Source organism: Tupaia chinensis, unplaced genomic scaffold, assembly GCF_000334495.1.
Source record: "Tupaia chinensis unplaced genomic scaffold, TupChi_1.0 Scaffold000311_2, whole genome shotgun sequence".
Classification (NCBI taxonomy): Eukaryota; Metazoa; Chordata; class Mammalia; order Scandentia; family Tupaiidae; genus Tupaia; species Tupaia belangeri.
The window spans coordinates 6,738,634-6,754,872 of NW_006159803.1; the positions used below are offsets into that span (position 1 = coordinate 6,738,634).

The window sequence follows — 16,239 nt, forward strand, 5'->3', positions numbered from 1 at the left end:
CTGGGGAAAAACATTTGAAGGAGGGATATGAAGACAGCATTGTTGAGACAGGGAGGTAGTGTTGTTATATTTTGATCAACTCGACCGGGAAGAAATGTTCACATATTGAAATGATCACCTTGTAAGCTAAATAATGTGATTGAATGTATTAAAAAGTGTAAATAAAAAAAAGAAAAAAAAAGATTAATCAGAAAACTATGGAACTAAGGTGGATCTCAAGTAAGCCAACAGAAGCTCTTAGAAAGATGGCCTGTCACCATAGATAGTTCTGCCTGACAGAAAGGATTAGAGAAGATTTATGAAAGAATTTATAAAGTAAAATAACCTGGACTTTTCCAGCCCAGGATTGTAATCAGTGGAGACTGCAAAAGAGCAGCCACACCAGAGGATTATCTTGAGAAAAACTTTGAAGGAAGAAAAAGAGACTGATCTTTGCTAGCAGATGGTAGATCACAGAATGCTTGGTAGGCAGGACTGAATTGTGTGACTTGTGTGCTGGGCATTTGCTTTTCAACAATTTGAGTAGTTGACATGTAAATATTTTCTCAAATATATTTAAAACCATACCGTTTTTGTTGTTATAGAGTCACAAACAAAATTGTACAAAATTATAAGAAATATTTTGAACATTATCTTTGAAATTCAGTATTTTGAAATTTTGAAAGTTGTTTATTAACTGTCAAGAACTATTGAGTATGAGCATACTCCAGATAAGTAAAGTAAATGTTTGTGGGAAAGTGTAAAAATAAATAAATGAATGAAAAAAGAAAAAAAAGTTAAAAAAAATAGGTAATATATGTAGAATTTTTTGGCCCTGCTTTAAAAAAAAAATCTTCATAAGCCTTTCATTCATGTTGCTACATAGTCTGCATGTCCATTATTTTTTAATGGCTAGATGATACTCCAGGAATTATTGCCTTTAAAAATATATATTTATTTCTATTTATTCATTCATTTTAATTTGACCAGGGGAGAGAGAGAGAAAGTGGGAAAGCAAGCCACCAGGTCCGGGACTTGAACCATGGTTTGGACATGTGGAAGTGTTCAGCACCTTAACCACCATGCCACATGCTGGTTCCTGCCTTTTAAAAAAATGCAGAAAAATATACATGACATAAAATTTACTATGTTAACCATTTTTAAGTGTAGAGCTCAGTGGCATTAAGTACATTTTATTGTGCTACCATCTATTCACAGAGCTCATTTAATCTTGCAGAACTGGAATTCTATACTCACTGAACACTGACTCCCATTCTTCCTGTACCTCAGCCTCTGAAAACCACCATTCTACTTTCTGCTAGATGTATTACTGGTTTAGTTGGAATCTGATCATGGTCTTATGATTCTTTAGGTGTTGTTGGAAGCCAACCAAGAATGGAGGACATATCCAAGATATCTTTGATTAAGAAACTTTCTTCTTGGGCCAGCAGGTGGCGTGGTGGTTAAAGGCTCTAGATTCCCATGTGGCCAACCACAGTTCAAGTCTAGGATCTGGGGGCTTCCTTTCTTGCTTCTTTCCTTTTCTCTCTCTTTGTCTCTCTATGCTCAAATTAAAAAAATAATATAACAACAAATGAAAATAACTAATTCTAAAAAAAAAAAAAACAACCTTCCTTCTTTCCTTCCTTTTTTTTTCCTCCTCGTTCTTTTTTTGCTAGAGGGCATATTGCATTCATCATAGAGAGAGGGAGGGAAAGCACATTTCCCTCTATTGGGGGTGTCCTTAGTGTTTTCTCCATCTCTCCCTCATTTTGGACATGTACACGTACCCAGATGTTTCTCAAGCTGCCAGGTCTAGGACAAAAACCACAGGATTGGCCAAGTGGCATCTGGCTGCCTTAACCACTAGGCCATGGAGGTGATAAGCAGGTCTTTAACTAAATCATTGATAAGCAATGTAATTGAAGGAAGGCTTCTGTCATGTCACTACTATGCTTACTTGCTGAAAGTATGTTAAGATAGTCCAACTATCTTAATTTTCTGAACCTGTTACATCTTGTCTTCATTGAATAATAGACTTATAAAATGATAGTGTTAGAAGGAAATAAAATGCATTTTTGTTTTGTTTTTGTTTTCTGTAGTTGCTGTTAAGAAACCTTTATGAAGTTACTTTACATGTCAGGATGGAGTCTGGTGTGGAGGAGGGTAATGGAGTGGGGGGGGTAAATTTGGAGATGGAGAAAAAGTGAGCTACTGGAGAAGTTCTGCTTTCCTCTATTTTACTTGTCTGTCTTGTACACAAGTTATTATTTTAAAAAAGAGAGCATGAGACAGGAAGAAGAGAGGAAGGAGGGGAGGTAGAGGAGGGGAGAAAACCACTTGTTTATCTCCCAGAGAGTAACTGGCCACTTGCAAAAAGCATGTGGTATTTCATTTGCTGCAGAATGAGAAACTGTAATACCTGGCTAAAACCAAACAGCGGACCCTCTTTTAAGATAACTATTTTTGGTAGAAGAGGGTGGCATATCTCATCCTTAGGAGGTCTACTTTAATCTTCAAATCAGTTTTTTTGAGCTAGCTGCAGTGGGCATTTTTAGCAAGAACAGGGTCTTGCCTTCCCCTTGGGTAAGAAGTACAGATATCTTTAGGTCAAAGCGAGACAAACTGAGACTCAGGTTAGTGGTTGGCTCTCCACATTAGACCTAAAGGGAGGGCTGGGACCTAAAGCCAGTGTAACCTTCACCTGTGAGCAAGAATAGCTCCACTCACATGGGAACCTCTGATCACTCTGTGGATCACTCTGTAGGCTTAACAGGTCCATGTCACCATGCAAACATGGTAGTCACATGGTAAAGGCCTTCCTTCTATTGCATTGCTCATCTGTTTATCAGTTTTCACAAGCTACATAAATCTGGGCAGAATGGTAAATATCCTCAGCGTTTTAATGCACTATCTACCACTCTCCTGGTAAGACTTCAGGAACTATAATGGTGACAGTGTAGCCTCCCAGTTTCTGGACCATTACTACATCCATGGTTGTCTCATCCAAACACCTTCAACAAGGCCGCCTACCAAAGCTACACCTGGAACTCACTCCACAGAATTGCTCTACCCCTTAAATCTTAAACTCTGAAACTTCTTCTATGCTCAAAACCCCAATTTTCATGCTCTTCCGTTCCCATCAAACTTGTTTCCTGTTCTATCCAATTTTCTTTTTACTATTCTCCATCCTTTCAGCTTATCAGCTGCTTTAAATACATTTTTAACCACTTCTTTCACTTCCTCTGCTTTAGTGATCCCTGCTTTTCTTTTTGATTATTTTTAGTCCTAGGTTAGCCCATTCTTGGCTTCTGCTTATAGTTCAGGCCTGCTGAGCACTTCTAGAGCAATCACATAACCTTGCTGGTTGACTCAGTTCCATCATTATGACTTCTAGTTCTCACTGAGGACTTGGTACTGCCAGGGCATCTTTAGCAATCAGTGTTCTTTTCAACTTCCTGCAGTCTCTGCTCTAAACCCCACTCCTTTTCCTGATGCTCCTTCATTTTCCCTCTCAACTGATAAAATGGCCTACTCATAGGAAGGAATGACTAGGGGCAGCCAGATTTGAATGCCTTCAGTTTCACTCTTTTCCTCCATATTCCCTAGTGTAAGCCCACAATTCCTGTCTCCTCCATATCAGAGGAAGTGGCTCTCTTTCTCTCTTCTGGAAACCATGCTGTATCTCCACTCTCCAAAACCTTGCTGCATCATCTCCTGTCCCCACTCTTTTTCTTGCCAAGTAATGTCTTATAGTTCACCTTTTTGGGATGTGGTTGAGTCCAAGATTTAGAATTAGCACCGAATTCAGTCTCTTTTTTAGTCACTTGCCAGTCCTATGACTGTGGGCATGTTACCCTGAACCTTGGTTTCCAGATCTGTTTAGTGGGAGTAATAATTCCTCAGAACCAGTCTAAGGAAAAAAAAATATGTATACACATGTATATAGGAAAAGACGTGGTCGAGTGCTCAACACTCGTAACTAGGATGTAGTTATTGCTAAGTGAATAGTAGTTACTATCTCATTTGCAAACTTAAACACACATAGATACTGTCAAGCATATATCTCCCATCCTGCCCATCTCTTCTCTACGTCAGTATTTTGCCAATTGGCTGTAGAAAACCTCTACCCTGGTGTTCTTTTTTTTTTTTTTTTTTTTTTGGAGAGGTTTTTGCTATAGGGTGCATGCACTCACCAGACAGAGACAGAGAGACAGAAAGCGAGAAATCACCCTCCAGGGGGGATGGCCACACCGCAATCCCTTCTGGTCCATTCTTCTCTCGGGATTTTGGGCACGCACGCACATGCGCTCAGTGTGAGTTTAATCCACCGGGTCTGGGACTCGAACTGCGGTCGACTATATGGGAGTCCAGCGACATAGCCATCATGCTAACTGCTGGTCCCTCTACCCTGGTGTTCTACAAATAGATGAGATTGTTGTTCAAAACTGACTATTTGCTTTCTCCCAGTACCTGCTCTTCACATAGATTCTATTTCACTTAAAGTATCATGAGCCAGCCAGCCATTTGGGCATGACTTTTTTTTTTTTTTTTTAAGAATTATTTATTTACATTTATTTATTTATTTATTTATTTGACCAGAGAGACAGAGAGAGAGAGAATTTGGAAAGTGAAAAAGCAGCCACCAGGTCTGGGACTTGAACTGTGGTCAGCTATGTGGGAGTCCAGCACCTCAACTACCACACTATCTGCCGGCCTTGGGCATGACTTTGTGGTCTTTCTGTTTTGTCACTGCCTAGATCCTATCAGTCACCTCCAACTTGTTTCTGGAATTTGTCTTTTTCTATCTGCTTCTGCTTCAGTGTAGGCTCTCATCTTTTTTGACTTGAATTATTGTTCGTTGTCTTCCTTGGTTTGCCCAAACCTGGATGCTCTGCTTTTATCCCATATTGTAGTCTTATATGCAGAGTGACCTTTCTCAGGTACAGGTCCATCAGTTTCACTCTCCTATTTCAGAACTCCATGTGTGGCCCAACCATATTGGCACATGCTGGTGGATGCTACTACTTGGCCATCTGAGGTCACATAGGAGGCTCAGGTTTGGTATTTAATTCATACTAGCAGTCAGATCCCAATTACTCAGGAGGCTGAGGCAGGCAATCAGCCTAAGCAGCATGGCAAGACTCTGTGTGAAAGAGCTGAGCTCGGTGGCATGCACCTATATTCCCACCTGCTTGGGAGTTTGAGACAGGAGGATGGCAGCATAGTGAGATCCTGTCTTAAAAAAATACAACAGCACGCTTTCCTGTTGAAGTCTTTAAAACTTAAGTCTAAGTGCTGGTAGGTCTTGTGTGGACCTGTTTGTGTATCACCATCACCTGCCATCAGCAGGTCTCCCACACACTAACTCATTATATGACTTTTCCTCCAGAATACCATGTTTTTATGGCCCTTCTTTCCTCTTTATCTGGTAAACATCCTTACAGAACCAGCCAAATGTGTCCTCTGCTCTTGATGCTTCTGTAACCCCCTATCCTTCCATCCTGTTACTTCTTTGCATAAATAGAGCATTTTGAACATTTCTTTTCTGCTTTTGTTTCTTTAGGAAGCTGGAGGTGGATCATGGTGTCAAGACCCCATTGGATGTACTAGTCTTTCTCACTCATAGAAAAAAGAAACTTAAAAAAAAAGAAAAAGAATCATAGGGCCAACTTATCGCCTGGTGGTTAACGGAGTTGGATGCTGAGTCCTAGACCAAGCAGCATGAGAAACATACTTTGTGTGTGTGTGTGTGTGTGCATGCAACCCCCACCGCATCCCACCCCACACACAAATTCTGAAAGGATGGAGAAATGGAGGAGAAGGGATTGCAGTGTGACCATGCCCCATGCAGAGGGATGCTTTCTCCCTCTCCCCCCTCCTTTCTTGCTGGTGAGCACATACACTCTCTGGCAATATTAAAAGAAAAAGAATTACCTTCTAAAATATGAACTTTTGGACAGGAGGCAAGCAGGGGTCAGGAGAGTATAAGTTTTTCTTTCCTGTTGTACCCCCAGATATACTTAGAATGCTATTCTCTCTTAATTTCCAGTTTGCCAATTAACTAGATTGTGCTGGAAATCTACTCCATTTCCTTATGTCTGTATTTGAAATGAAGGCAAATCTTCCCGTCTCTCATTTTAATCCCACGGTTTTCTTAATAATACTTGGTTTTCTGCTTTTGTCTTCTGTTTGCAGGTATAATCATTGGTTTGATGGAATGGCTTTGCTCCACCAGTTCAGGATGGAGAAGGGCACAGTAACGTATAAGAGCAGGTTTCTGCAGAGTGATACATATATGGCCAACAGTGTTCACGATCGAATTGTGATCTCAGAATTTGGCACACTGTCTCTCCCAGATCCATGCAAGAATATTTTCGAACGTTTCATGTCAAAGTTTGAGAAACCTAGTAAGTTGCCCTTAATGTGCCCAGAATTTGCAGGTGGTGATAGTGATAAAATACTGTGATACATGGCAACCTATACAAATATAAATCTTTGAAAACTGATATATGTGTATATATATATATTTTTTTTTTCTTTTTTAGTTTTTTGGTGGGGGTTATGTGAGAAGATGTTGAAGTTGCGTTCTCCCTGGAGCATGTGCTCCAGGTTTGCTGCAGTGCTGCAGTAAGCTGTGGTGTTTAACTAATTCGGGTTTGGTTTCAGCCATCACTGACAACACCAACGTCAACTATGTGCAGTACAAAGGCGATTATTACGTTAGTACTGAAACCAACTTTATGAATAAAGTGGACATTGAAACTCTGGAAAAAACAGAAAAGGTAATGTGTTTGTTAAACAAAGAACAAAATAGATCCTAAAATGTCTTTCCCGTCAAAATACTTTTTAGAGTGGTGGATATCTGAAAAAGGAATTAGAGCCTAAACCACACAAAAACAAAGTCATCCATTGATTCAGGTCACCTTTACTCTGTCCTGATTAGAATGGTCTGTAGGGGTTGGTTTTCCTTAAAGGAAAACCTTTCCTTTTCTTATTTTTGATATCTGAAGGCTAGGGTAAAAGAGAAAAAGAATAGTACTATCCAGTTTGGCCAACTCGTATTCTTCCTAGTTATAGTGACTATTTTTTTTTGGAGAGTTTTTTTTGCTATAGGGCAAAGAAGATTGTTTTGTGCTTGCTGGAGAGACAAAACTAGAAAGCAAGAAATCACCCCCAGGGGGATGACCATACCACAGTTCCTTCTCCTTCATTCTCCTCTTGGAACCTTGGGTACTCAAGAACACGCACTATGCATGAGTTTTAAGCCACCAGGTCCAGACTCGAACTGCAGTTGACTATATGAGAGTCCAGCGACATAACCATTATGCCATCTTCTGGTCCTTTTTTTTCCCCCAAGAATTATTTTTGGGCCCACAGGTGGCATGGTGGGGTATGCATCTGACCACGGTTTGCATCTCAGACCTGGCAACTTGCTCTCTCACTTTCATTCTCTCTCTCTCTCTCCTTCTCTCGTCAAGTTAAAAAATAATAATAACATGTAAATAAATAAATATTTTAAAATAATTATTTTTATTTAACTTTATTTATTATTATTATTCTTTAAATTAATCAGAGAGAGACAGAAAGACAGAAAGTGAGACAGCAAGCCACCAGGTCTAGGACTCAAACTGTGGTCAACCATGTGGGAGTCCAGTGCCTTAACCACCACACCACCTACTGACCCCGCTATAGTTAATAACTATTAAAAAAAGAGAAGTGATCTAGACTCTTTATTTCCTTCACTTAACACATTAATTTTAAAAACATTCCCTTGGAGCTAGCAGGTGGTGTGGTGGTTAAGGTGCTGGATTCTCACATGGCTGACTGGTTTGAGTCTTGGACCTGGCAGCTTGCTTTCTCACTTTCCTTCTCTCTTCCTTCTCTCTCCTACTTTCATTCTCTTTGGTGAATATGGTGCCCTATAGCAAATTAAAAAAAAAAGAAAAAAGAAAAGAAAGAAAAAAATTATAAAATATAATTTCCCAGGTTGGCCTGTAGCCTAGTGCTTATATGGCTGATTGCAATTTGAATCTCAGCCCTGGAGGGATTCTAACTTAACTAGCACGTGTGTGTTCATGCCCCAAATCCCAACAGTATGAGGAAATGGGAGGAGAAGGGATTGTGTTGTGACCATGTCTCATGGGATGGGGGTAGTTTCTTCTCCTCTCTCTTTTCTGGTGAGCTTATGTACCCTTTGGCAATTATAAAAAAAATTACAGGCCACAATTTTAATTTTAATTCCTATGCTTCTTTTGAACTTCCCTGTGATCTTGGGCAAATCTATTCAGGTTTAGTTTACTGCTGTTGATGGTGGGGTTTTTTGTTTGTTTGTTTATTGTTTGGCCTTAGTTTAGGAAACATATTTTGACTTCTTAAAAGTAAGAAATTAGAGCTTAGGCTGCAGTTTTCATATATTATTTTGAAAACATTTGACACATCTCAGCCATTTATGAATGCAAATAGAGAGCTACCCATGTAACTTTTAAAAATCTCTAGTGGGGACCAGTAGGTGGCATGGTGGTTAAGGCACTGGACTCCTACATGACCACCGTTTGAATCCCAGACCTCGCAGCTTGCTTCTTACTTTCTCTCTATGTCTCTCTCTGGTAAGCACATGTGCCCTGCAGCAAATTAAAAAAGAAATAATAATAATACATGAAATGAAATAATTATTTCTTAAAAATCTCTAATGGTCTTTCATTTGCAGGTAGATTGGAGCAAATTTATTGCTGTGAATGGAGCAACAGCACATCCTCATTATGACCCAGATGGAACAGCATACAATATGGGGAACTCCTATGGACCATCTGGTAAAGTTGGGATGGAGACTTTTTTCGAAAAAAATTAGGAGTTAACTGTCTTCCCAGGGTTTCATTACGGTTAAGATGTAAACATATGAAACTTGAAAAGTTTGTAAGGACATCTTCCCAGTGGCATTCTTGAACTTAAAATATATGACTTATCATTAAGTATCTGTTCTGTGATCTTTTCACATTTATGCTTAGTAGCTGATTTTCTATGTGACCTTTCAGCATAGCTCACATTGTTCTGATCCACTGTGGTTTTGGCTTAGAAGCATTAGAGGGATTTTTCAGTATATATTTCTCAAAGTTTAGTCTTTAAGAAGTAACAGCAGTGAAGAGTTACAGGGAAGGGATGTTGTCCATTTAGTGGGAAGGAATTTATGGCTTTCGTGGAAGCAATACACTACAAAATAAGTTAAAGTCATATTGCGGTTGTATTCACAACCATTTGATGTCACATCTCTTTCGTGCTCATCCCCATGCTTCTACAATTGCCTATTTATATGATCCAGAAAATTCTAATTGATAATAAGGATAGCTAACATCTATTGAGTACCTATTATGTGCTTGTGTTAAGAATTTCCCCCTATTTTTTTTTTTTTTTTTTTTTTTGTCTGTTTTCCAGTTTACTAGAGGGTACATGTGCTTGCTGGAAAAGGATAGAGAGAGGGAAAGTAAGAAAACATCCTCATGGAGGTTAATCACCTCGCAGCTGCTTCTCCACTTCCTTCAGAATTTTGGGCATGCACGCACACACACATACTCAGTGGATTTATCAAGCTGTTGTATCTGGCACTTGAACCGTGCAGTCAGCCATGTGTGATTCCAGCTGTCTTTAACCAGCACACCAGTGGCTGGTCCTTCCCCTGTATTTTCTTTCTTTTTTTTATTTTTGCTCAAAATATTGACATTTATTAAATTTATAATCAGAAGGAAAGCTCTCCTTAAGTCATCAGTATCCTGAGGAGGAAAATCCAACACAGAAGCAGATGAGTTACTTGTCCCACCTGCTCCACAGTGCACTGCTGACCAGTGCCTACTTCAAAGAGCTGTTGAAGTCCTTTCTGTTTCAGAAGGGTAGACATTTGGTAGTAGGAATAACTTCTTCCTCTTAGTAACTGGATGTATGGTCATCTGTGAAAGTCTTCTTTATTTTCAAACATAAGAGTTTCTGTATCCCAAACCATGAAGCAGCAGACACTGTCGGGGGTCCAAGGGTAACATTTGCATCCCACCAGTCTGCATGGCCTGTGGGCAGGCAAGTACAGCCTTAGCCAGAGCGGAGGACCAGAGTTCAGCTGTCTGGGTCACTGTGGAGTCGACAGTCCAACTTCTGTGACATTAATTACAACCATAGATATGCTCTTTTCCTGATTTTCTAATCCCACTGGAGACTCTTCATTAAGACCTTCTTCCTTTGAACATATTTTGGGTACAACATGTTGTCCTTCAGGTGCGGGGGTAGAAAATTGCAGGCCAAAAGCAGGAAGAATGCACTCACTCTCCCTTTTTGCTTCCCAGGAACCCAGGCTTAGCCAGCATGAAACTGCAGGTGAACCCAAACACCTGTGTTTGCAGGGCGACTTCTCCCATGGACCACACACTACCTGACACCATAGGCCTCTTGTGGGGATTCCACAGTCTCTGATTCTACTGCCTCTATCTTCCCAGCCATGGATGCAACTCTGGCTCAGGAAACCAGCTTCTAGGGAAGAGGTTGTCACCTCAATGATATTAACTCCCTTAAGGGGAGCTGCAGACTCTTCTGGGTTAGGCAAAGCCTCTGTAGGTGAAGAAGGCACTTCCACAGGATTAGTTCTTCCAGAGCGAATGTCTTAGTACTGGCCTCTTTTGCTGTTTTAGGGATATCTGTTTGATTTGGATAGGTATAGGCACACAGTCTCCTATATATGTGTAATTTCTGGCCTTTGGAGCTGACCTTTAATTGTTACACCAAGCCTACAAAATACGTCAGTGAAGCTGGTTGACTGGTGGCAGTTTAAAGGGTAATGGGGGAATTGGCATCTCTTCTAAGACCGTAGGCTGTCATTACGTTGTGTCTTCTTTGGACAGGAAGCTTTGTCACCCTTCATAGATCTTTTTCATTTTTTCCCCTTTACTGAGGTTGTTGGTAACCCTCTAGTTGTGCTTGGCTGACTGGAAGCCCACTGTTACTCTTTAGTTTCTACAGACACTTGTTCAAATTTAGGATTTCCATATTTTTCCCTTGATTTGCCTGGATTTCCATCCTTGCCTCTTGTATACTCTATACTCAGAAAGTAGATTAGTCGATTAATAAAAATTCTTCTCACTTCCCCCCTATATTTTCTAATTTAATCTTTATATCAACTCTCTGAGAAAGGTGCCACCATCTTCTGTCCTCCATCCTACTGATGAGAGCAGTGAATCTTTTTTTTTTAATAGACCACAAAATAGTTTATTTTTAACACCCATTATGCCATGAATTCATAGGGAACAAGTTCCAGTAGCTCAGGCTCCTTTCCATTGGTTCTCATAAAGTGTGCCTCTCTGGGTGGGACAGGCTGACGCTTTAGTTGAACCCAGGTACCTTTCTCTTTGGCTTTCTTCTTTTTCTGGTCATTTCCCTTCATATGCCTTAGGAAGCCATCTCTGCTGTTAGAATGCTTAATGTGCTCAATACGCACATTAATTCTCTTGGCAAGAATCTTGTCCTTAACTTGTTTGTTCACAACAATGCCAACAGCATGCCGGGTAACATTGTAGACTCTTCCAGTTTTGCCATGGTAGCATTTGTGGGGCATTCCTTTTTGAACAGTACCCATTCCCTTGATGTCTACAATATCACCTTTCTTGTAGATTCGCATAGATGTTGCCAAAGGAAACACTTTATGTTTTCTAAAAGGCCTACAGAACATATATTGGGTGCCTCTCCTCATTCCCTTTGTGTTTGTCATTTTGGATAATTACTGGAACATGGCAGTTCCAGGCAAAAGGGAGAGCAGTGAATCTTGAAAGACTTTAACTTATTTGATTAGGCAGGCTTTCAAGTGTCTGAGACCAAACTTGACACCAGGCCTGACTCATACCCAAAGTCTTGCTGTTAGTCACTTAGATCATTTCTTTAGTTGCCACTGAATATAGAAGACTGTTTTGGTATTTTATTTTTATAGCTTATTTATTTCTTCCATAAGCAAGTGAAAAAGACAGATAGCACCTCCAAGAGCGTCTTGACTCCATGATCCACCCTAGTCTTCAGTCAGCCCTGGACTGTAGGCAGATGTGTGCTGAATATACTCAGAAAGGCTCTGGACTTGAACTGAGAACCTTCTCATGTGGAATTACCTTGCACAACAACATGTTTTGCCACTATGCCACTGTCTGGCCTGTGAATTGATGTTTTTTAATACTTAATCTGTCTATCACCATTTCTTCTTACACTCATTAAGGGCCTTTCCACCTATTTACTCACTCTCTTAGGTCATGAAAATTTATGTTCCTAAACCTGAGTGTACATGTACCTTTCTATTTTGAAAAGGAATGTATAAGTATTAGATATTTCTGACTATCTGTCCTGTCAGTGCACCTTCAGTTGTCAACCTGTGACACATTCGTATAGGTTAATGATATATCTTGATAATTGGCTTTGTGGGTTGCTCCTCTGTACTTCTCTGTATTGACACAAGTGAATGTACATGAAGATGAATACTGCTGTTCCATTTTTTTCTGGCTTAAGTAGAATAGGGTGGCCTAGACACTCTGTCACCCAGCTCTCTCTCCTCTTCTTCATTATCTGATCTCATGAATGTATAGCTGTTTCAAAACTATTACAGAAAATAGCAAACATTCTTCTAGGTAAAATGAATATATTGACTCAGCAGGTTTTGTCCCTCCAGCCCTTTTTAATCATTAAAAAAATCCACTTTTTAATAAACTCTATTAACCAAGTAGATCACTTTGTAATTCATTCACAATGTAAAAAAATACTATATAGACATTCTGAATTATATATCCTAAAATACTCACTAGCTCAGCGATTCTCAGTCTTTAGTGCACCTAAGAACCATCTGAAGGCTTGCTATAATAGTAATGCGGATTACTGGGCCTCGTTCATCTTCAGAGATTCTTTTTCAATGTTACTAAAGAGGGATCAAGAATCTGCCTTTTGGAACCAGCAGTTAGCGTAATGGCTACGTTGCTGGACTCCCACGTAGTCAACCGCGGTTTGTGTCCTGGACCCAGTGGCTTAAAACTTGTGCCGGGCGCATGTGCGTGCGTGCCCAAGATCCCAAGAGGAGAGTGGAGGAGAAGGGATTGCGGTGTGACCATCCCCCCTGGGGGGTGATTTCTCACTTTCTGTCTCTATGTCTCTCTCTGTCTGGTGAGCGCACGCGCCCTATAGCAAAAACCTGTCCAAAAAAAAAAAAAAAAAAGAATCTGCCTTTTAATATGGCTCCTGGGTGACCGTGATACAATTGGCCCCTGGATCATACTTCACTGAGAAATACAGCCATAGTCACGAGAGCCTGTGCTCGTTAATTTGCCTCAGTTGTTGTTTCTGTAAACGTGCAGAATCGCAGTATTGGGCAGGAAGATCTTCTCGGACATTCCCTTGCTGGTTGTTTCCTGGGTATCTGTTTGCCTGGCCTTTAAGACTTGGCAGTTAGAACAGTTCATTAACCACATGTTTAAATTCAGTGAATTGAGTAATTGTCACTTAATCCAATTGCTGAGTCAGGAAATTCTTTGCCTAATCTTATAATCCCACTAACTTGATCTGCTTCTTTTTTCTCACTTGATTATCTGGTTCAGTGAAAAGTTTTGAACTGGAACTCAATGTACATGTAACTGCAGGGAGTTCAACTCTCTAAGATGTTTGGGGAAAGTTAGGCAATTCACGTTGTAATAAAATGCTTCTAGTAACTTGTGCCCGTAGGAATTAAAAAGCTTTTATTGTTATAGCTTTTCCAGATAGTTTTAAAGCCTTTTAAAAATTAACAAAAATCTTTTATTCTTTTTATTTTTTATTTGCCAGAGGGCATGTATGCTCGCCAGAGACAGAGAGAGGAGAGAGAGAGAAAGTATCCCATAATGGGACATGGTCATGCCATGATCCCTTCTCCTCCGTTTTTCTATCTTGTTGGGATTTTGGGTATGTACTTGAAAATCATGCCATGTGAGACCAGGATTTGAACTCTGTGATTGGCCATGTGGAATTAAAGTTCCTTGACTACTAGGCCATAGGGCTGACCCAACAAAAATCTTACACATTAATTAATCCAGGGCCAGCAGGTGGCATGATGGCTTTCAGCAATACCTTCAAAATATATATAAAGCCAACCACCTCATTCCACTTTCATGGTCACCACTATACTTCAAGCCACCTCCCTCACTTACTTGAATGATGCCTGCTGCCTCTTAGCTAATTCTATGCTCCTGTCCTTGCATCCCTACAGTGTATTCTAAGTAGGGTAGCCAGAGTAATCCTTTTAACCCATACCCATCCCTCTGATCATGTCTCCTAGACCTTCTCCTTGCTTATTATTATTTTTTTTGGAGAGGTTTTTGCTATAGGGAGCGTGTGCTCTCCAGAAAGACAGAGAGGGACAGAGAAACAGAAAGTGAGAAATCACCCCCCAGGGGGGATGGCCACGCCGCAGTCCCTTCTCCTCCATTCTCCTCTTGGGATCTTGGACACGCACACACACATGCCCGGCGTGAGTTTAAGCCAGTGGGGTCCAGACTCGAACCGCGGTCGACTACATGGGAGTTCAGAAACATAGCCGTTACACTAATTGCTGGTCCCCTCCTTGCTTATTTTGACAGGGCCACACTGGCCTTGCTACTGTTTGACCACTCCAAACTTGCTACTGGCTGAGAATCTTCACATTTTCTCTTCCCTCTGCCTAGAATGTATTTCTCCTAGATTTTCTCAACCTCTCTTCTGTTTAGTGAAGCCTTCTGGACCACTCTTACATTGAAAATAGTGAATAGTAGCTTTCACCCTTACACAATTTCCTCTGATCTCCAACCCCTGATTTATTTTCCGTTATAGTACTTGTCATCTGATGGGTTATATGTTTACTTGTATGATGTGTTAGAGTTTGAGCTTTATGAAAGAAGAGATTCTTGTCTATTTTGTACCTTACTGTATATGGATGCCTGGAACATGGTACTTAGAACACTTAGAATGCTGCATGGAATATAGCAGGTGTTCAATAAGTAGTTGAAGGAATACACAGATAGAGAACTGTATGGTTATCTTGTTCCAAAAGAAGCTTGGAGATTGCAAAACTCTACAGTTCAAGTTCTTCATGAGCTACATTGGCAATTCTAATTGCCAGAAGATAATTCAATATGATCTAAATATTCATTTGTTGAATGGTTTAATGAACACATTAAACCACGTTGTTAATTAATCCATCAATAGCCATTAATAGTATGTGTATTAAATGCCAGTCTTTCGGACTGAAGGTGCAGTGATGATAGCGCCAGCAGGTGGCATGGTGGTCAAGGCCAGTGGACTTGTACATGGCCAACCGTGGTTTGAGTCCCAGACCTGGCAGCTTACTTTTTCAGTTTCTCTCTCTCTTTCTCACATACACACACAGACATACACACATACACACACAGACTGTCCCTCTCTGGTCAAATTTAAATAAATAAATAAATAAATGAATAAAGTTAAATAAAATAAGTTTTAAAAAAAGATGCAGTGCCAGCAGGTGGCATGGTGGTTGGGGGTGCTGGACTCCCATATGGCTGACCACAGTTCAAGTCTTGGACCTGGCAGCTTGATTTTTCACTTTCTCTTTTTCTTTCTCTCTCTCTCTCTCTCATTCTGTCCCTCTCTGGTGAAATTAAAATAAATAAATAAAGTTAAATAAAATAATTCTTTAAAAAAAAGATGCAATAATGAATCATATACAACTCTTGTCCTTGAAAAATTTGACTGTTTACTGTGAAGCAGATAAACAAGGAAAAAATTACATTATGATAAAATGAGTACTAGGATTGTGTAGGATATATTAAGTGCCTAGAGTAGAGGCAGTACACAGTGGCTTTGGCGCGGGGAAAACTACTTGAGGAATGGATACCTGAGTTAATTCTCGAAGAGTTAGTAAACTGTAGCCAGATGAAAGACTGCATGAGTGGGACCAGCAGTTAGCGTAATGGCTATGTTGTTGGACTCCCATATAGTCGACCGTGATTCGAGTCTTGGACCCGGTGGCTTAAACTCACGCTGGGCATGTTTGCGTGCGTGCCCTAGATCCCGAGAGGAGAATGGAGAAGGGATTGCGGCGTGGCCATCGCCCTTGGGGGGTGATTTCTCATTTTCTGTCTCTGTCTTTCTGGTGAGTGCACATGCCCTATAGCAAAAACCTCTCAAAAAAAAAAAAAGACCACATGAGTGAAATGAGTGAATATTGATGGATCAAGATGGAATGGGACCTAGAGTGAGGCCAGAAGACTG

At 40.3% G+C, this 16,239-nt stretch overlaps 1 protein-coding gene and 1 pseudogene across 3 annotated transcripts in view; one reads left to right on the forward strand and one right to left on the reverse strand.

Moving 5' to 3' along the window:
- The window catches only part of LOC102485450 (succinate dehydrogenase [ubiquinone] cytochrome b small subunit, mitochondrial), a 117,393-nt gene that overhangs the window by 82,198 nt on the left and 18,956 nt on the right, over window positions 1-16,239 (forward strand). For all 3 annotated transcript variants that reach the window (XM_006150995.3, XM_014588810.2, XM_006150996.3), the window contains 3 exons: window positions 6,178-6,389; window positions 6,649-6,764; window positions 8,690-8,792. In XM_006150995.3, the coding sequence (XP_006151057.1) occupies window positions 6,178-6,389; window positions 6,649-6,764; window positions 8,690-8,792 (431 nt within the window). The remainder of the gene's footprint in view (window positions 1-6,177; window positions 6,390-6,648; window positions 6,765-8,689; window positions 8,793-16,239) is intronic.
- On the reverse strand, window positions 11,240-11,722 carry LOC106735129 (60S ribosomal protein L21 pseudogene; annotated as a pseudogene).